This window comes from Solanum lycopersicum, chromosome 11 (genome assembly GCF_036512215.1).
Source record: "Solanum lycopersicum chromosome 11, SLM_r2.1".
Lineage (NCBI taxonomy): Eukaryota > Viridiplantae > Streptophyta > Magnoliopsida > Solanales > Solanaceae > Solanum > Solanum lycopersicum.
This window is the reverse complement of record NC_090810.1, coordinates 44747129-44769103: the sequence shown is the minus strand read 5'-3', so window position 1 is coordinate 44769103 and position 21975 is coordinate 44747129. Positions and strand designations below refer to the sequence as shown.

The 21975-nt window shown below is 33.0% G+C and overlaps 4 protein-coding genes across 4 annotated transcripts; all 4 read left to right on the top strand.

The window, feature by feature from the left end:
* The first annotated feature begins 2570 nt into the window (after positions 1 to 2570).
* On the top strand, positions 2571 to 7647 carry LOC138339645 (uncharacterized). Its single transcript, XM_069291512.1, has one exon. The coding sequence runs from the start codon at positions 2914 to 2916 to the stop codon at positions 4090 to 4092; it is 1179 nt and encodes a 392-aa protein (XP_069147613.1). The 5' UTR covers positions 2571 to 2913; the 3' UTR covers positions 4093 to 7647.
* A 5468-nt stretch (positions 7648 to 13115) lies between these two features.
* On the top strand, positions 13116 to 13733 carry LOC138339431 (uncharacterized). The gene has a single exon (XM_069291028.1). It carries the CDS (start codon positions 13116 to 13118, stop codon positions 13731 to 13733), a length of 618 nt encoding a protein of 205 aa, XP_069147129.1.
* Positions 13734 to 16906: 3173 nt separating this feature from the next.
* On the top strand, positions 16907 to 17467 carry LOC138339430 (uncharacterized). Its single transcript, XM_069291027.1, has one exon. It carries the CDS (start codon positions 16907 to 16909, stop codon positions 17465 to 17467), a length of 561 nt encoding a protein of 186 aa, XP_069147128.1.
* Positions 17468 to 20486: 3019 nt separating this feature from the next.
* Positions 20487 to 20933, top strand: LOC138339429 (secreted RxLR effector protein 161-like). Its single transcript, XM_069291026.1, has one exon. It carries the CDS (start codon positions 20487 to 20489, stop codon positions 20931 to 20933), a length of 447 nt encoding a protein of 148 aa, XP_069147127.1.
* Positions 20934 to 21975: the final 1042 nt, after the last annotated feature.

Below are 21975 nucleotides of genomic sequence, written 5' to 3'. Positions count from 1 at the left end.
AAATAAAAGAATGATAAACAAAGAAATACAAGATATAAAAGCTAAAACACCAATAAAATATGTACATTTAGGAGGAACAGAAATATTAATAAAAGCCTGCTTTAGAGAAGGAATAGATACACCTATAGAAATATATTTAGCAGATGATAGAATTGTACACCCTATAGAAAAAAGCGTAATTAGTGCAGTAAAAGGAAACTTGATATATCAAAAATATAAATTTACAATAAGTGCTAATTATACAGTATCATTAACAGATAAAAATATAGATAGATCATTAGTTCTATATCGGAAAATGTCTGGAATAGAACTAGCACCAGGAAGCAAATTATTTACAGCAAGATGTAAAAATTTATATATATTAACAACAAAGCATAAAATAACAGCAAGAAATAAAATTAATAAAATAAAAATAGAAAATCCTTTTGAAAAAATAATTACTGTAATAGACAATAATGACTATAGCTATAAAGAAATTGATATAGAAGAAGATTTAGAAATAGTAAAAGAAATATTAAGCACTTCAAGCGTACCAAATACATTGACAAGAGCTACCTCATCAAGGATGAGTACATCTAAAAGAAAATATGAAATTCCACAAAGCCTATTAGATAAAGAAGAAATAACACCATATCATTATTTCATAACAGGAATAATAGACCAAAGAAAATATAAAATATTAATAAATACAGGACAAGAAGAAAATTATATAACAAGAGAGTTAGTATTAGAAGAAGAAATTATAAGAACAGGACATACATGCCCTGGACTACCTAGTGAGATAGTAAACACGAATGAAGAAAGAACAGAAAAAGAAATAATTATAGGAGGAATACTCTTAATAATACAATTCAAAATATACCAAGGAGATCATAATATTACATTAGGAATAAAATGGTTAGAAAAAGTTAAACCATACAACATAGAAAATGAACAATTAACAATAACTTGTCAAAATAAGAAAATAATTATAAAAAGGACAAAATGATTAATGAAAATATTTATACTTGCAAAAATTATAGTAGAAGGATATTACAACAGATATTATACACCTATGATAGATACAGGAGCAGAAGTGAATATATGTAAATATAATTGCTTACCAGAAGATAAATGGGAAAAATTAAAAACACCTATGGTAGTAACGGGATTTAACAATGAAGGAAGTATGATTAAATACAAAGCAAAAAATATAAAAATACAAATATGGGATAAAATACTAACAATAGAAGAAATGTATAATTTTGAATTTACTACAAAAGATATGTTATTAGGAATGCCATTTCTAGATAAATATTATCCACACATAATAACAAAAACACATTGGTGGCTTACTACACCATGCGGAAATAAGATAGGAGCAAAAAGAGTAAATAATAAACAACGAAAAACTATGGAATGGATAAAAGGAAGTGAAAAGATAAACCAAGAAATGGAAAATATAAATAATAAACAAATAACGCAATTAGAAATTATTATATTTGCTATAGACAAAGTTAAATTAATTAATGAACAAATAGAACAATTATATAGTGAAGATCCATTACAAGGATGGGAAAAACATAAGAGAAAAGTAAAAATTGAATTAATAGATGAAAATAGTATAATAACACAGAAACCATTAAAATATAACTTTGATGATCTAGAAGAATTTAAAATACATATAAATGAATTGTTAGAAAATAATTACATACAAAAAAGCAATAGTAAACATACAAGTCCAGCATTTATAGTAATAAAACATAGTGAACAAAAAAGAGGTAAAAGTAAAATGGTCATAGATTATCGCAATCTAAATGCTAAAACCAAAATATACAATTATCCAATACCAAACAAAATACTAAAAATAAGACAAATACAAGGATATAATTATTTCAGTAAATTTGACTGCAAATCAGGATTTTACCACCTAAAACTAGAAGAAGAATCTAAACAATTAACAGCATTCACAGTACCGCAAGGTTTCTATGAATGGAATGTTTTACCTTTTGGATATAAAAATGCACCAGGTAGATTCCAACATTTTATGGATAACTGTTTTAACCAGCTAGAAAACTGTATTGTATATATAGATGACATATTGTTATATTCTAGAACACAAGATGAACATATAAGATTATTGGAAAAATTTATACATATAATAAAAAATGCAGGTATAAGTTTGAGTAAAAGAAAAGCAGAAATTATGAAATCACAAATAGAATTTCTAGGAATACAAATAGATAAAAATGTAATAAAAATGCAAACACATATAGTACAAAAAATAATTACTATTGATGAAAATATAGATACAAAAAAGAAATTACAATCCTTTCTAGGATTAGTAAATCAGGTAAGGGAATATATACCAAAATTAGCAGAACATCTAAAACCATTACATAAAAAACTTAAAAAAGATGTAGAATATCATTTTGATGATAAAGATAAAAAACATATAAGAAATATTAAGAATTTATGTAAAAAAACTACCAAAACTATATTTTCCTGATGAAAATAAAACATTTACTTATATTGTCGAAACAGATTCAAGTGATCATAGTTATGGAGGAGTTTTAAAATACAAATATGTAAAAGAAAAAATAGAACACCATTGTAGATATTATTCAGGATCTTATACAGAAGCACAAATAAAATGGAAAATAAATAGAAAAGAATTATTCGCATTATATAAATGTTTATTAGCATTTGAACCATATATTGTTTACAATAAATTTATTGTAAGAACAGATAACACACAAGTAAAATGGTGGATAACGAAAAAATTAGATGATTCAGTTACAACAAAAGAAATAAGGAGACTAGTATTAAACATACTAAATTTTACATTTACAATAGAGGTAATAAAAACTGACAAAAATATGATTCCAGACTATTTATCAAGACAGAGTTATAAAGCCAGGACAAGATAATGTTATGGAAAACATACTCAAAACCCTAACTACACTTTGTACAAAAGTGGACAGTATGGGATTGAGAATTCAAAAGCTAGAAGAAAAGGAAGAATCTACAAGTCAGCAGCATGACTCTAAAAATGCGGAGCTACGTCGTTCGGCAGACGGTAAAAAGCCAGAACTAGAAGGAGACGTTGGGAAACACCATAAAACCCATGACAATGTTTGTTTAAATGCAGCTACAGCAAGCACATCTACAACAAAAGGAGCTAGTGGAATAAGATATACAAATTTAAATATGAACAAAATCTTCGATAAACCATTTATTCCAAAGAACCAAAAAGACTCATTATTTATACCACCACAAATACATACTTACTCAGAAAGTTTAAACCAAGATAAAAAAGCCTACAACCACATAACCCGCTCATATATTGAAAACCTTTATAAAATCCAAAATTATTTAAACTCAACACCTAGATCTCCAACTACCAAAGACCCTAATACTGATTTTATAACCCAAAAGCTACAAGGATATAATAAGTTAATAGCACAACCGGGCACCAATGCAAATCTAGTAAAAACATGTTATAGTTATGGATTACTTAATACAGTTTATACCCAAACAGGAGATGAAATATCTACCATACCAGAGCTATACAAAGCCTTTATGAACTATAAAAGAATTACTAAAGGAACATTGTTTTATATAAAGTTTTATTCAGCACCAGCAGAGATATTATTTGATGAGATAAAACCAATTATACAAGTTATAAAAATTGGTTTGACCAGAGATATGATAATTCCAGAAGATATCGGAATACAACAAGAAGTACAAAAGATTGAGATACCAGAATTCTACGCCAACAAAAGAGTTATAGGAATAACAACTATCCTAAATGAACTAACTAACAATTATTTAAACGGAAATTCAGTATGGAGCTATTATGTACGAGAGCAAGTTATGATATATTCAAATTCTAAAGAAATGAGAGAACAAGATATGGAAGAGATACGCCAATGGATACTTAGTCTACTCAAGCCAGAGCAAAAACCAACAACAAGAGCATTAAGGAAAGGGTTTATTTCGGAAGAATTATTGACCAGATATTGCAAAATTATTGGACAAAAATACCCCGACCATATATGTTCAAAATGTCAAGGAGAAGATAATGTCATACCAGACGTTCAAATCGAATAAAAAAAAAAGAGTATTTGTATTTTGTATTTTGTTAAAATTTTGTGTCGGCTGAATATCAGCCATATGTAGAAAGAAATAATTTTATTTTTGTCGTGTTGCGTCGGCTATAAAAAGCCAAATTGTATAAAAATCGTAAAGTAAATAGTTTGTCGGCCAATCATGTAAAAAGTTTGTCGGCCAATTATGTAAAGTAGTAATAGTAAGTATTTTGTTTTCTTGTGTCGGCCGAATATAGAAAGGCCAAGTGTAAAGTGTAAAGTATGTGTCGGCCACTTTTGGCCAAAAGTTTGTAAATTTTGTGTATAAATAGAGGAGCTTTCCTCATAAATAAAACACACCTTCATCCTTACATCTCTCATCTTTCTGAATACTCTCTCTTTACGCTTCCATCCCCTTCATTGGTATCAAATAGGCCACATAACCCACATGTTGTAGGATCTCATATGGCCGAACATACCTCGAACTCAACTTCCCTTTCCTGCCAAACCTCATCACCCTCTTCATATGTGATACATTCAAATATACCTGGTCACCAATATCGAACTCTAAGGGTCTTTTTTTTTGTCTTCATAAGACTTCTGCCGACTGTAAGTAGTAGCAAACCTGTCCCTAATCACCCTTACCTTCTCTAATGCCTCATGAATGATCTCTGAACCCAAGATGGATTACTCTTCAACCGCAAACCACCAAACATGAAACCTACGTTCTACCATACAGTGCCTCAAACAGTACCATGCCAATGCTAGAGTGATAACTATTATAATACAAGAACTCTATCAAAGGTAGATGGTCATCCCAGCTACGCCTGAAGTAAATCATACACGCCCTCAACATATCTTCTAGTGTCTGAATTTTGCGCTCTGCCTGCCCATCATTCAGAGTATAAAAGGCCGTACTAAGCTTCACTTGTGTGCCTAAGCTATTCTAGAATGATCTCTAGAAATGTGAATTGAATTGAGCTCCTCTATTTGAATCGATAGACAAAGGAATCCGATGACATCTGACAATCTCATCAATGTAGAGTCTCGCAAAATCCTCGGCTCTGTAAGTATACCTCATAGGGATAAAGTGGGCAGACTTAGTCATCCTTTCCACCATAACATATATGGAGTCATGTTGTCTCCTAGTCTTCTATAGACAAACCACTAAGTCCATATTAATGGTCTCCCAGTACCATGTCAAAACGTCGATCATCTGAGTAAGAACACCAGGCTTAAGATGTACTGCATTAACCTGTTAACAATTTAGGATATATGGCCACATATTCTGCAATGTCCTTTTTAAATGCCATCCGACTAATAGGTCTGCTTAAGATCATGATACATCTTTGTAGAACCTTGATGTATGGAATATCTTGAACCATGGGCCTTTGCAATGATCCTGGTCCGCAAGTCATCCACATCTTGTATGCACAACCTATCCTGGTACCTAAGTATGATCTTAACAAACAATGACTTCTTCAGCTCCATTAATAATTTATAAAGATTCTGACCCTCTATTACTTCAAATAATAAGGATGATTCAAAACTAGGATGAACTAAAACACCCCCACTAGTAGAGTTAACTAACCGCAAACCCAGTCTAGCCAATCTATGTATATTTTTCACCAACTCCTTCTTCTAATCGTCAAAAGGGATTGTACTTCCAATGCTCATACTACTCAAAGCATCCGCTACAATATTAGCCTCACCTTGATGGTAGTAAATATTCATGTCATAGTCTTTCAACAGCTCTAACCATCTCCCCTGATGTAGAATCAACTCCATCTGTGTGAACACGTATTGGAGACTCTTGTGGTCAATGAACACATCCACATGCACCTCATACAAGTAGTGCCTCCACAGATTTAGTGAAAACACCACAACACTTTACCACCCTTCATAAGAACACAACCCAAACCAAACATAGGCAAAGTAAGCACCGGGGCTGAAGTGAGTCTATTCTTGAGCTCCTTAAAACTCTTCTCACAAGTCTCCGTCCATTCAAACTTGGACTTCTTCTTAGTTGAAGATGTTAGTGAGGCAGCAACGGAGGAAAAACCTTCCACGAACCTGCGACAATAACTAGAAAATTCTAAGAAGCTATGAATATCTGTGGGAGTAAGAGGTTTTGTCCAGTTCTTCACAGCTTCAGTCTTCCTGGGTTATACATGTACACTATTGTAAGATACAACATGACGGAGAAAGGTCACAAATCTATGACAGAATTCACACTTCTTGAATTTGGCATACAACTAGTGTTGTCTAAGTACCTACAAGGTTAGTCTCAAATGATGTTCACACTCTACCTTGGTTTTAGAGTAGATGAAAATATCATACATGAATACGATGACGAAGGTGTCAAGTTATTCATGAAAGACCCTATTCATGTGATCCATAAATGCAACAGGTGCATTCGTGAGACCAAATGACACAATTAGGAACTCATAATGACCATAATGGGTATGAAATATTGTTTTTGGATGTCTCTATCTCTAACCCTGAGCTGATGCTACCCTGATCGAAGATCAATCTTGGAGAAGAAACTAGACCCTTGGAGTTGTTCAAACAAGTAATTATTCTGGTAAGTGGATACTTATTCTTGATAGTGACTTTGTTGAGTTGTCGAAAATCGATGCATATTCTAAGGATTCGATGTTTCTTTTTCACAAACAATACTGGAGCGCCCCAAGGGGATATGCTCGACTTAATGAAACACTTATCAGTGAGATCTTTTAAAGAAAACTTATAACCTTGGAGTTCAGCTGGAAACATTTTGTAAGAAGGAATTTAAAATGTTTAGTATCGGGTTCTAAGTCGATACCAATGTCAATCTCTCAGGAGGGGAAGAACTCTAGGAAAATCATTAGGAAATACATCTTGGCAGTCATTTACTATAGGCACTGAGTCTATGAACGGTGCGTCATCATCTAAATCATTAAAACTCATAACATGACATAATAACCCTTTGGACATTATTTTATTGGCCTTAAGGTTCAAAATCAAGGGATTAGGATTACTCGAGTTGTACCCCTCCCATACAAGCTCTTTTTCATTAGGGAAATGAAATCTTACAAACCTACTACAAAAATCCATACAAGCATAAAAACTATGAAGCCAGTCCATGCCAAGAATAACATCAAAATCATGCATAGGGAATTCAACCAAGTCTTCACACACAGTCTTACCGAAAACAACTATTAGGATTGTATACCTTATTTGTTCTTATATTTTCTCCTAAAGGTGTACTAACTACCATAGGATCATGCAGAACTACGGGTAATATCTCAAAAGATAGAGAAACCAAAGGAGTTACAATGGAAAGCATAGACCCTTGATCAAGTAAAGCATAAATAAAAGTTAAGAATCCTTGCAGCATACCAATGACCGCATTAACAGACTTCTCTCGCTCCTCCCTGCCCTAAAGGGAGTAGAACCTATTTCATATAGAAGGATTGACTGCTGCTGCATCCTGTGGATTAGGCCTAGAATAAGCATTACCTCAAGCCTGACCTCTTTTCTATGAGCAGTACATAACCACATGCCCGCTCTTATCGCAACTGAAGCAGGAATTAGTGCCCTATCTAAACTATCCAGTGTGAGCACGACAACACATAACACATTTTTTCTAGCACGATGCATCTCACCTCCATTGCGCTTCTTGGGCTCGGGTTTACCTCCTCTAGGTGTTGTACTGCTCTGAAAGTAAGAATTTCCTGAACTCTGTTGCCCCATTTTAAATCTGTTTAGCTCACGGATGCCAAAGTCATTATTGTTGCCCCAATTCCTAGTAGCTGCCTGATGATGAGGCTTGGGACTCCTAGCATCAAGAATGCATCTCTTCTTCCGGCCGTCCTCTACCTGTTGGACATGCACCATCAACCTGGAGAGTTCCATTTTTATCATGGAGAACCTAAAAGTTACTCGCTTCCTCCAACTGTCCATTGGTTCCTATGAGGAACCTGATCATATCATCCCTGCTGTTAGATACAACGGAAGTCACATATTTGGACCGTTTAACAAACTTTAGGGAGTACTCCCTGACTGTCATGCATCCCTGCTTATGGTATATAAAATCCTCAACCTTGGCCTCCATCATCTCTTTGGGAAAGAAGCTCTCCATAAAGGCTGTCTTAAACTTCTCCCATGTGATCAGAACTCCGCCCAAAACTTGGCTATCTTGCCACATCTTGCACCAAGTTTGTCTAACATCCTTGAGTTGATAGGAAGCCAACACTGCTTTTTCAGTATCTGTGGCTCCCAGAGCCACCAAAATGTTATACACCTCATCCACAAACTCTTTAGGATCCTCCAAAGTCTTAGAACCTGTGAAAATAGGAGGTATCATCCTCGTAAAGTCTCTCAGCCTATTTGCCATGCTACGAACTGGTGATTTCTCGATCTCAACATTCTACCGGTTGACCTGGTAAGCCATGGACTGGGTTTACATAGTTATGCAATGTGCTATCTGGGCCAGAGATTCCCTAACCATAGCATCATTCAACAAAGTAGGGTTAACAGGCATAGCCACTCCTTCAGCTGGAGCCTGGGGTGGAACCTGATTGCCTCCATCAACTGATCCTATTCTTCTTTGACCAATTGTTTTTGTAGTATTCACTCTCTGAAAAAAAAACAAGGGTTGATGTTAGACACTCTCATAACACCAAGAAAATCATAAATTACGAAAGGCACAAAAGATCAAAAGAAGGGAAATTTTTGTAATGCATCATCCAGTCTGTTGTTCAGGGTGGTGTATTTCACTACTATGACCTAAAAACTAATCAATGTTGTTTATGTGAACTTACTATCCTTGGAATTTAACCTAGGGATCAGATACCTACTTTGTCACGACCGTAATCTAGACCCCAGATGAGACCTGCGTTGTTGAGCTCTCAAAGGTCGCATAGAAGTCTACATATGTCATAGATACTTCATCTAGGTTAATTTTAGCGAAAAATTTGAAATGGTCGTTTTCTTCACATACATTTATACATACTACTTAAAATCATAGGCGTTCACAAATAAACAATATGATGAGGACATAATCAAATGAAAGAATCACATCATAATTTTTATATATGTATTTTTACCAAAAAGGCACCAATACAAATTCTGAACAAAAGTTGAAATAAACAATTGAGGAACATGATCCACTAGCTATAGCCTAATTTTAAGATAGATGATAATCGTAGACATCCTCAAAAGCATGAGGGCCTACCAAGTACGGATGAAAGTTCCTTATCTGGATAGATCCAACGTCAACCTATAAGCTCTAAAGTCTAGTTGTGCCTGCACGTAAAATTATAGAACTGTATGGAATTATTACACACTTGTAATAAGTATGGGTATATGAAAGTACACACCAAGTACATGCATGAGTAAGAACAACTCTTTCCTAAAAACATGATTATGGAAAGTCAAGTCAGTGCACTTGCCAAAATAAGATTAGGAAAGTTAATGAGCTTTCCAAATTTTGATTAGGAAAGTAATTTCATGAGAGTAACGTGCACCATCATACTTATATATTTGCACACAACACATAACATATTACACATAGCACATATCGTTTTGCATATAGCACATAACATATTACACATAGCACATATCATTTTGCATATAGTACATAACATCTTTCATATCATTCATTCATATTCCATGATACCTTGGAATCATGTAATTAACATTAAGACTTGACCAAATAAGGGCTTAACATATGGGACCTCAACTATGAATTCTTCTTTAGCAAACAGAGTCTGCTTCATTCATTCATTCATACGTACTTCAGTTTGTTTCGTTCATAGGCAAGTGTGAACAACAACTATACCTAGAATTTATTTTACGACTTTCATCCGCTTCGCTGTGCAATGATCAAGAATGAACTAGTGCCATTACTTAGGTCTATATCACCTCTTTATTATCCTATCTTAACACCTATGTTACCATTCATTTCATTATGTGCATCATTTGAGACTCCTCTCATTCATTCATTGGGAACTTTAACTTTAACTGACATATATCATGTGAGCATCATCAAATATAGTGTCTCCCCCACATTGAAAAAAGGTGAAATCTCTGGCCAAAGTGACCCAAAATATGCAAGCATACATGGAAATCGAACCCCGCCAGATCCTTATATTGGCAGTATAGGTTCAAAGACTAAGAGATATAAGGAGACCCATACCCGGCATTCCTGACAACCTTATCTCATGAAAGTTATGTGAACCTCTGCCTTTCCCAAAAGACGGCATCACCGCTCATAGCTAGTCTATGGATTCTCAAAATAAAGTTCCATTACATTCAACTCATATGTTATGGTAGTTGGTTTGTAGTATGAGGACATCATAGCTCAATAGATAATTTCTTATCTCATTATTAGTATTAAGTTCATACTAATCTCAATACTTTCATTAGAGTGTTCATAGAGTCTAGTCTATTGTTTAACTTTACACTCTCATAGGTGAGTACGTTTTGGTAACATTTACTTATGCTCATTTCAGAATGCTCTCATGTTTTACTTTATCCCCTTATCATGTTGTCACTACATTCATTAACTTTAGCACATTTGCTCTTCATAATTACGCACCCCTTATTACTTGAATGTTCATTTCATCATATGCCAATGCACTTGCCCGTTTAGTGTGTTTAACACTCTTAGTGAACCCTCCTAGGTTTTAAAATTTCATTGTTCATTTCATCATATGCCAATGTACTTGTCCATTTATAGTGTCTCATACTCTTACTTATCCCTTCTAGGATTTAATCATTTCATTGCATACATCTTAGTTTCACTTTCTTTTAAACGTATGCTACACTTATGGGTCTATACATACAAGCCATGAGTCCTCATATCACAGTTCGTTTAAGTAAATCATATCTTCCTAAGATTATGTGGTAAAATACTTATGCATCTTGTATGTACACCAAGATCTCAATTTCGATCAATGTGGGCAGCATTACTTTGAATATTTATTAGCGTATGACTTATGTATCGATACAAAATTTTTGCAAGGGAACCCGATTTCGAATCCTTGGTTAACACCTAAATTTTTTATTTATTTTATTTTGATCCATATAGCTTGGGGACCCAAGGTCGAGCCCCAACGCCTTAATTTTATCTTTCCTTAAGTTCTCTCTTCATTTTTCGCTCATTGGGACTGAGAGGATGTGGGAACGATCCCCCACAACCTCATTTTCTTGTTATTTCCTTCTATTTAATTTCTCTTCTTTTGTCCAAAGGGGTGTGGGTTCGAACCCCCACAGCCCAACTTTAATTATTTTCTCCTTACTTTTCCTTGGTTCTACCTAGAGGTCGTGGGTTCGATTCCCACATGCCTCAACCTGTAATTTTTCTTTTTATTCCTCCTTCAATCTGATTGAAAGGTGGTTGGTTCTAATCCCAATCCTATCATTTATTATTTTTTATTTAATTTTCAGATCAAGGCACATGGGTTTGAATCCCACATGCCATATTCTCTTTTTCTAAAATTATTTCAATGACTTTTAACATGGTGAGGTCACGTGTTCGATGCTCAGTGGCCTCACATATTTTAATTTAATTTAACATAGCATGATAGTCCGCTTAGCGTGGTCGAAACTCATCAACAAGATGCTTGAATTTTTTTAGCATAATTTATCACCTCTTTCACATTAAATGTATAGACGTTTTATGTATTTTTTTAGTGAGTTCTTTAGGTGAATTTTCGTGGATTCATCTTACTATTAATTTTCACTAAAATCAGCATTTTGACATCACTTGTGAACATCAAGATTTAAGAAAGTTTGTGCACAGGAAATACAACCATAAACATGTAGTTTTTTTTACTTGAATCCAAGAGTGTATATCACGACTACACTTTGCACACACATCATTTTTCTCTTAATTTTGGACATCATGCTCAATATTCACCTGATTACAAACATACACACATAAACATAACAAATATATTAAATCCCCAATTTCTACCAGCAAACATACCAAACCTATGATTCAATGGGAGCTAGTGACAAGGACATGAACATGGAACAATCATAGTTTTAAGAATTGAATATACTGAACTTTAAGGGGTCTCTTTGTGAAAGAGACCAAGAGAGAAGAGAAATCGTACCTTTTTGATGTTCAAACCTTGAGCTTGCTGACAAACCTTTCTCCAAAATTTAGTCTAAGTCCAAAAGCTTCAACCCTAACTCAACGGAAAAATCCTCTCTTTGCCTAACATTTTTTATTATATTTTGAATATGTTTTTAACATGAAAGTTCTTCAAGCATGAAGATTTTGTAGTTTCTGATCAGTTCTAGTGTTTTTGGCAGAGAGAACGTGAAAGATAAGAGAGATATTGACATGAGAGAGAGAGAGAGAGAGTTATAAAGTATTTGTCTTATAGATAATGTCTTTCATATGGAGTCCTTTTTAGGATATGGTTAAAGAGTCCTAATTGGGGACCAAGTTAGATATCTCCTATAAATAGAGTGCTCCTCTTCATTGTAAATTCATTTATCAAGAGAAATAATAAGTCTTGTCTTCTTTTATCTCTAGTTTCTTCTTCTTATTCTATAGTTTTATAACACGTTGTCAGCACAGGACTCTAATTTCTCAAAAGTGAAGGTTAGATTTGAAGAATTAAAGGTATTATATATTCTTTTGTTTTTAATTTTGATGGTCAATCTTACAACTAGAGTTCATTGACCTTCAAAGTTCAGGCAGGAACTACCTCTCATATGTGTCGGATGCTAAAATCCACCTCGATGCAATGGGTCTTGGAGACACCATAAAAGAAGAAAATAAGGCATCAAATAAAAATTTTACACGAGCAATGATATTTTTGCGCCATCATCTTGACGAGATTCTGAAAATTGAATATCTGACAGTTAAGGATCCACTTACTTTGTCGAAAAACCTAAAAGAAAGATTTGACCACTTGAAGGTGGTCATAAATCCAAAGGCACGATATGATTGGATGCATCTAAGGCTACAAGACTTTTAGTCTGTACATGAGTACAATTCTGCCCATGTTCAGAATCACTTCGCAATTGAAATTATATGGAGAAATGGTTAGTGTGATTGATATGATGGAAAAGACGTTCTCCACTTTCCATGCCTCGAATGTGTTCTTGCAGCAACAATATCAAGAGAAAGGTTTCAAAAAGTATTCTCAACTAATTTCTCATCTTCTTGTGGCCGAGCAAAATAATGATTTATTATTTAAAAATCATGAGAATCGACCTACTGGATCTGAACCACTTTCTGAAGTGAATGAGGCGTATGCCCACCATGTTTGGTATGATAAAGGTCGCGGTCCTAATCGTGGTCGTGGACGTGAACGTGGTCGTGGTCGTGAATACGGTCAAGAATATAATTTTTCTCCTGACATTAATCATTCATCAAATAAAAGGGAAAAATTAAGAGATGAGAAACGTGAAGCAACTAGGAAAGGTTGTTTTCGATGTGGTGGAAGAGTTCATTATGCACATTATTATCGTACTCTCGAACACTTCGTTGAGCTTTATCAAGAATCACTAAAGAAGAAAGAGAAAAATCCTGAGGCAAATTTTATCTCTCAAAATCAGGTTCAGATCACGCACTTGGATGTAGTAGATTTCTTTACACATCTTGAAGGAAAAATAGATTACTTAATTGGTGATGGTTCTGTGAACATGGAAGAGTGATATTTTTTTGGTAGTATTTATTAATAAATTATATGTAATGATAGTTGTTTGCATGAGTATTAGTATTTTAAATTAGTTTAGTCGTTCATTAGCTTGTTCCTTAATTCTTAATTAAGTAATTCATATTTTTCATTGATTTATTAATATTATTCTAATATGATAGAGTTAGTCAAATATAAAAATTTATCACGTGTTTGTATTATATTAGGTCTTTAATTTGATATAATGTTAAACACTTGCAGTCTTTTATTTAACTAGGATTAAATAATGATTTGATTTAATTTTCCTAACAACTCGTTTTTGACTTAGAGGAAACAATAAACTAAGGCTCAATTTCTAATATTTAATTATTAATTTATTCCTTTGAATAACTTTAACCTTTTGACAACACTAATATTTAATGTATATTTATTTTGTGTATCACATTTCATGTGAAGATATGGATAATTCTAAGAACATATTATTGGAATATGAAGATATTCGTTTGATTAATTATAGTACAACACATACGATATTCAAAAATAAGAAATATTTTTTCTCATTTGAGTATGGGTAAAATAAATGTTAATACAATATTTGGTAGTACTAATATGATTGAGGGTTTTAGAAGAGCCACAGTAATTTATCCTAAGGGAACTAAACTCATCATTAATAATGCCATGTTTTCTCCAAAATCTAAGAGAAACTTGTTGAGTTTTAAAGATATCCGTGAAAATGGTTATCATATACAATCAATGGACTAAATAAATCTTGAATATCTTTGTATCACCAAGAATGTCTGTGGGCAGACATGTGTTATAGAAAAGTTCCTTGTTTTATCTTCTTGCTTGTATTAGAAAAAAAATTAGTGCAATTTAGGCACATTTTATAGTAAATAAGAAGTTTATTGATTCCAATACATTTGTAATTTTGCATGACCATCTAGGACATCCTGGGTCAATAATGATGAGAAGAATTATAGAATATTTGAATGAACATCCACTAAAAGACCTAAAAGTTTTTTAAATGGTGAATTTTCTTGTACTGCTTGTTATCAAGGCAAGTTAATTGTGAGACCATCACTAATGAATGTTAAGATTGAGTCCCCTTGGTTTTTGGAACATATATAAGGGGATATTTGTGGACCTATTAACCTACCTAGTGGGTCATTTAGATATTTTATGGTTCTAATAGATGCTTCTTTAGATGGTCTCATGTGTGCCTATTGCCATCTCGTAACTTGGCATTTGCAAAATTATTGGCACAAATAATAAGATTAAGGGAACACTTTCCTGATAATAAGTTTAAGTCCATTCATTTTGATAATGCTGCTGAGTTTTCATCCCAATCATTTAATGATTATTGTTTAGCAATTAGGATAAGAGTTGAACACTCCATTGCTCATGTTCATACTCAGAATGGTCTCATTGAGTCATTAATTAAACGTTTGCAATTAATAGCAAGATCATTGCTTATGAAAACTAAGTTTCCCACTTCTGTGTGTGGAGATGTAATTTTGCATGCTGCAACACTTATTCGTATCAGACCAACAAGTTATCATAAAGTTTATCCATTGCAATTGTTTATGGTTCAAGAACCTAATATATCCAATCAAAGAATTTTTGGATGTGTTGTACATGTGCCTGTGGCACCACCCAACCGCACTAAGATGGGCACTAAAAGAAGGTTAGGAATATATGTTGGGTTTGAGTCACCCTCCATTATCCGCTATCTTGAACCATTGACTAAAGACATGTTTACTGCTAGATTTGCAGATTGTCGGTTTGATGAGACAGTTTTCCCAAACTTAGTGGGAGACAATAGTTAAATAAAACGAGAAATTTTGTGGAAAAATTTAACAATGTCTCATCTTGATTGATATTCTTCTACTTGCGAACAAGAAGTACAAAAGATTATTCTTTTGTAGAAAATTGCAAATCAAATGCTAGACGCATTTACAGTTTTGAAAAGGATTACTAAATAACATATTCCTTCAGAAAATGTCTGAATTCGAGTTGATGTCCCTAAAGGACCATCCACTAGTGTCATAGCTAATGAGTCAAAAACACACCTAAAGCGTGGTAGACCATTAAGGTCTAAGGATCAAAATCCTAGAAAAATAGAGAGATTAAATGTCAAGATGACACTATGAAAGAACCTCATATGGAAGTTCAAAATTTGAATAATTGTTATATTCATGAAAGAATCAATGAACTTGAAACTCAAGGAAATAATGAATTATCCATAAATTTAAGAGATTTTGAAACTAATATGAATCGATCACAAATAGTGGTTAATTATGTCTTTGCATATAATGTTGCAACAAATATCATGCAAGATAATGAGGATCAAAAACCTTAATCAGTTATAGAATGTCGAAAACGAAATGATTGGCCAAAATGGCATGAAGCAATTTAATTAAAGTTGAAATCACTTGCCATGCGTGAAGTTTTTGTACCTGTAGTTCAAACACCTAATGGTATTAAACCTGTTGGTTACAAATGGATTTTTGTGTGAATAAGTAATGAGAAAAATGAAATAAAAAGGTATAAAGCACGCCTTCTGGCACAAGGATTTTCTCAAAGGCCTAGTGTTGCTTATGAAGAGACATACTCACCCGTTATGGATGCAATAACATAGTGTTATCTCGTTTGTTTCAAAGTCCATGAGAAACTTGAAATGCACTTAATGGATGTGGTTACAACCTACCTTTATGGATCACTTGATAATGAGATATACATGAAAATTCCTAAAGGATTTGCGATGCCTAAATCATGTGAATCAAAATCTCGAGAAATGTATTCTATTAAATTGCAAAGATCATTATACGATTTGAAGAAATCTGGGCGCATGTGGTATAACCGTCTTAGTGAGTATTTAATTTAGGAAGGATATACAAATGATGCAATTTTTTCATGTGTCTTTATAAAGAAAATAATATCAGAATTTGTTGTACTTGTTGTTTATGTTGATAACATAATTATTATTGGAACTCCAATGGATATTCAAACGGATATTAATTATTTAAAAAATGAATTTGAGATGAAAGATCTGGGAAGGACAAAACTATGTCTTGGTTTGCAAATTGATCAGTTGACAAATGGTATTTTTGTTCATCAATCTACCTACACAGAAAAAGTGTTGAAAAGATTTTGTATGGATGAAGCGCATTCATTAGTGCAATTGGTGCACTAATGTTCTTGCAGCAACAATATCGAGAGAAAGGTTTCAAAAAGTATTCTCAACTAATTTCTCATCTTCTTGTGGCCGAGAAAAATAATGATTTATTATTTAAAAATTATGAGAATCGACCTACTGGATCTGAACCACTTTCTGAAGTGAATGAGGCGTACGCCCACCATGTTTGGTGTGATAAAGGTCGCGGTCCTAATCGTGGTCGTGGACGTGGACGTGGTCGTGGTCGTGAATACGGTCAAGAACATAATTTTGCTCCTGACATTAATCATTCATCAAATAAAAGGGAAAAATTAAGGGATGAGAAACGTGAAGCAACTAGGAAAGTTGGTTTTCGATGTGGTGGAAGAGTTCATTATGCACATTATTATCGTACTCTCGAACACTTCGTTGAGCTTTATCAAGAATCACTAAAGAAGAAAGAGAAAAATCCTGAGGCAAATTTTATCTCTCAAAATCAAGTTCAGATCACGCACTTGGATGTAGCAGATTTCTTTACACATCTTGAAGGAAAAATAGATCACTTAATTGGTGATGGTTCTGTGAACATGGAAGAGTGATATTTTTTTGGTAGTATTTATTAATAAATTATATGTAATGATAGTTGTTTGCATGAGTATTAGTATTTTAAATTAGTTTAGTCGTTCATTAGCTTGTTCCTTAATTCTTAATTAAATAATTCATATTTTTCATTGATTTATTAATATTATTCTAATATGATAGAGTTAGTCAAATATAAAAATTTATCACGTGTTTGTATTATATTAGGTCTTTAATTTGATATAATGTTAAACACTTGCAGTCTTTTATTTAACTAGGATTAAATAATGATTTTATTTTATTTTCCTAACAACTCGTTTTTGACTTAGAGGAAACAATAAACTAATGCTCAATTTCTAATATTTAATTATTAATTTATTCCTTTGAATAACTTTAACCTTTTCACAACACTAATATTTAATGTATATTTATATTGTGTATCTCATTTCATGTGAAGATATGGATAATTCTAAGAACATATTATTGGAATATGAAGATATTCGTTTGATTAATTCTAGCACAACACATACGATATTCAAAAATAAGAAATATTTTTTCTCATTTGAGTATGGGTAAAATAAATGTTACTACAATATTTGGTAGTACTAATATGATTGAGGGTTTTGGAAGAGCCATAGTAATTTATCCTAAGGGAACTAAACTCATCATTAATAATGCCATGTTTTCTCCAAAATCTAAGAGAAACTTGTTGAGTTTTAAAGATATCCGTGAAAATGGTTATCATATACAATCAATGGATGAAATCAATCTTGAATTTCTTTGTATCACCAAGAATGTCTGTGGGCAGACATGTGTTATAGAAAAGTTCCTTGTTTTATCTTCTGGCTTGTATTAGAAAAAAAATTAGTGCAATTTAGGCACATTTTATAGTAAATAAGAAGTTTATTGATTCCAATACATTTGTAATTTTGCATGACCATCTAGGACATCCTGGGTCAATAATGATGAGAAGAATTATAGAATATTTGAATGAACATCCACTAAAAGACCTAAAAGTTTTTTTAAATGGTGAATTTTCTTGTACTGCTTGTTATCAAGGCAAGTTAATTGTGAGACCATCACTAATGAATGTCAAGATTGAGTCCCCTTGGTTTTTGGAACATATATAAGGGGATATTTTTGGACCTATTAACCTACCTAGTGGGTCATTTAGATATTTTATGGTTCTAATAGATGCTTCTTTAGATGGTCTCATGTGTGCCTATTGTCATCTCGTAACTTGGGATTTGCAAAATTATTGGCACAAATAATAAGGTTAAGGGAACACTTTCCTGATAATAAGTTTAAGTCCATTCATTTTGATAATGCTGCTGAGTTTTCATCCCAATCATTTAATGATTATTTTTTAGCAATTGGGATAAGAGTTGAACACTCCATTGCTCATGTTCATACTCAGAATGGTCTCATTGAGTCATTAATTAAACGTTTGCAATTAATAGCAAGATCATTGCTTATGAAAACTAAGTTTCCCACTTCTGTGTGGGGAGATGTAATTTTGCATGCTGCAACACTTATTCGTATCAGACCAACAAGTTATCATAAGGTTTATCCATTGCAATTGTTTATGGTTCAAGAACCTAATATATCCAATCAAAGAATTTTTGGAAGTGTTGTACATGTGCCTGTGGCACCACCAAACCGCACTAAGATGGGCACTAAAAGAAGGTTAGGAATATATGTTGGGTTTGAGTCACCCTCCATTATCCGCTATCTTGAACCATTGACTAAAGACATGTTTACTGCTAGTTTTGCAGATTGTCGGTTTGATGAGACAGTTTTCCCAAACTTAGTGGGAGAGAATAGTTAAATAAAATGAGAAATTTTGTGGAAAAATTTATCAATGTCTCATCTTGATTGATATTCTTCTACTTGCGAACAAGAAGTACAAAAGATTATTCTTTTGCAGAAAATTGCAAATCAAATGCTAGACGCATTTACAGTTTTGAAAAGGATTACTAAATAACATATTCCTGCAGAAAATGTCTGAATTCGAATTGATGTCCCTAAAGGACCATCCACTAGTGTCATAGCTAATGAGTCAAAAACACACCTAAAGCGTGGTAGACCATTAAGGTCTAAGGATCAAAATCCTAGAAAAATAGAAAGATTAAATGTCAAGATGACACTATGAAAGAACCTCATATGGAAGTTCAAAATTTGAATAATTGTTATATTCATGAAAGAATCAATGAACTTGAAACTCAAGGAAATAATGAACTATCCATAAATTTAAGAGATTTTGAAACTAATATGAATCGATCACAAATAGTGGTTGATTATGTCTTTGCATATAATGTTGCAACAAATATCATGCAAGATAATGAGGATCATAAACCTCAATCAGTTATAGAATGTCGAAAACGAAATGATTGGCCAAAATGGCATGAAGCAATTTAATTAGAGTTGAAATTTGCCATGCGTGAAGTTTTTGTACCTATAGTTCAAACACCTAATGGTATTAAACCTGTTGGTTACAAATGGATTTTTGTGTGAATAAGTAATGAGAAAAATGAAATAAAAAGGTATAAAGCAAGCCTTCTGGCACAAGGATTTTCTCAAAGGCCTGGTGTTGCTTATGAAGAGACATACTCACCCGTTATGGATGCAATAACATAGTGTTATCTCGTTTGTTTCAAAGTCCATGAGAAACTTGAAATGCACTTAATGGATGTGGTTACAACCTACCTTTATGGATCACTTTATAATGAGATATACATGAAAATTCCTAAAGGATTTGCGATGCCTAAATCATGTGAATCAAAATCTCGAGAAATGTATTCTATTAATTTGCAAAGATCATTATATGGTTTGAAGAAATCTGGGTGCATGTGGTATAACCGTCTTAGTGAGTATTTAATTTAGGAAGGATATACAAATGATGCAATTTTTTCATGTGTCTATATAAAGAAAATAATATCAGAATTTGTTGTACTTGTTGTTTTTGTTGATAACATAAATATTATTGGAACTCCAATGGATATTCAAACGGATATTAATTATTTATAAAATGAATTTGAGATGAAAGATCTGGGAAGGACAAAACTATGTCTTGGTTTGCAAATTGATCAGTTGACAAATGGTATTTTTGTTCATCAATCTACCTACACAGAAAAAGTGTTGAAAAGATTTTGTATGGATGAAGCGCATTCATTATGTACTTCGATGGTTGTTCGTTCACTTGATGTGAATAAGGATCCATTCCCACCTCAAAAAAATGATGAAGAAATTCGTGGTTATGAAGTACCATATCTTAGTGCAATTGGTGCACTAATGTATCTTGCTAATATTACAAGGCCTGATATAGATTTTGTTGTTAACTTGTTGGCAAGGTATAGTTCTGCTCCTACTAGGAGACATTGGTGTGCGATCAAACAGATTTTGCGATATCTTAAAGGGTCAACTGATGTAGGATTATTTCATTCTATTAATTGTAGCCCAAATCTAGTTGGTTATGCTGATGCATGATATTTATTTGATCCACACAAAGCTCGATCCCAAATAGGCTATGTGTTTATATGTGGGGGGAATGCCATATCTTTGAGATTTACAAAGCAGTACATCGTAGCCACTTCATCTAATCATGCTGAAATAATTGCTATTCATGAACCAAGTAGAGAATGTTTGTGGTTAAGGTATATGATACATCTTATTCGAGATAAATGTTTTTTGGAATGTGATAAAGTACCTACCATTTTATAAGAAGATAATGCAGCATGCATGGCAAAACTTAAGGGAGGATTCATAAAAGTTGATAGAACAAAGCACATTTCACTGAAGCTTTTCTATACACATGAACTTCAAAAGAATGGTGATATAAATGTGAAATAGATTTGTTCAAGTGACAATGTGGCTGATCTATTTACCAAGTCTCTACCAACTACAACTTTTAAGAAGAGTGTGCACAAACTTTGAATGCGAATATTCATGTCTCTTGATTGATGTTCTTATTAGGGGAGTTAATACGCGTTGTACTCTTTTTTCCGTTACAAGGTTTTGTCCCACTAGGTTTTCCTTGTAAGGTTTGTAATGAGGCAGCCTAGATGTATATTAATATATTTGTGTACTCTTTTCCTTAACTAGTGTTTTTCTTTTCTTAAAGTTTTTTTGTAAGGTTTTTGACGAGGCACGTTATCTATGAATTAGACATTCAGGTGGAGTGTTATAAAGTATTTGTATTATAGTGAATGCCTATCATGTGGAGTGACTTTTAGGATATAGTTAAATAGTCCTACTTGTGGACCAAGTTAGATTTCTCCTATAAATAGAGTGCTCCTTCATAGTAAATTCATTCGTCAAGAGAAATAACAAGTCTTCTCTTCTTTTCTCTATAGTTTCTTCTTCTTATTCTATAGTTTTATAAATTTTCCTTTCTATTTTAAATCATCCAAAAATATTAATTAATTAAATTAATTACAAAGTTAAATTAAAACAATCTAAATAATTACTTTCAGTTATGTCCGAACCCGAGTGGAGAAAGACTTCACTTCATGGGCAAATTTTCGGCCCT

Excerpts from the sequence above, each read along its gene's own strand:
- LOC138339645 (XM_069291512.1), top strand. The coding sequence starts at position 2,914 with ATGGAAAACATACTCAAAACCCTAACTACACTTTGTACAAAAGTGGAC.
- LOC138339431 (XM_069291028.1), top strand. The coding sequence starts at position 13,116 with ATGGTTAGTGTGATTGATATGATGGAAAAGACGTTCTCCACTTTCCAT.
- LOC138339430 (XM_069291027.1), top strand. The coding sequence starts at position 16,907 with ATGTTCTTGCAGCAACAATATCGAGAGAAAGGTTTCAAAAAGTATTCT.
- LOC138339429 (XM_069291026.1), top strand. The coding sequence starts at position 20,487 with ATGAAAGATCTGGGAAGGACAAAACTATGTCTTGGTTTGCAAATTGAT.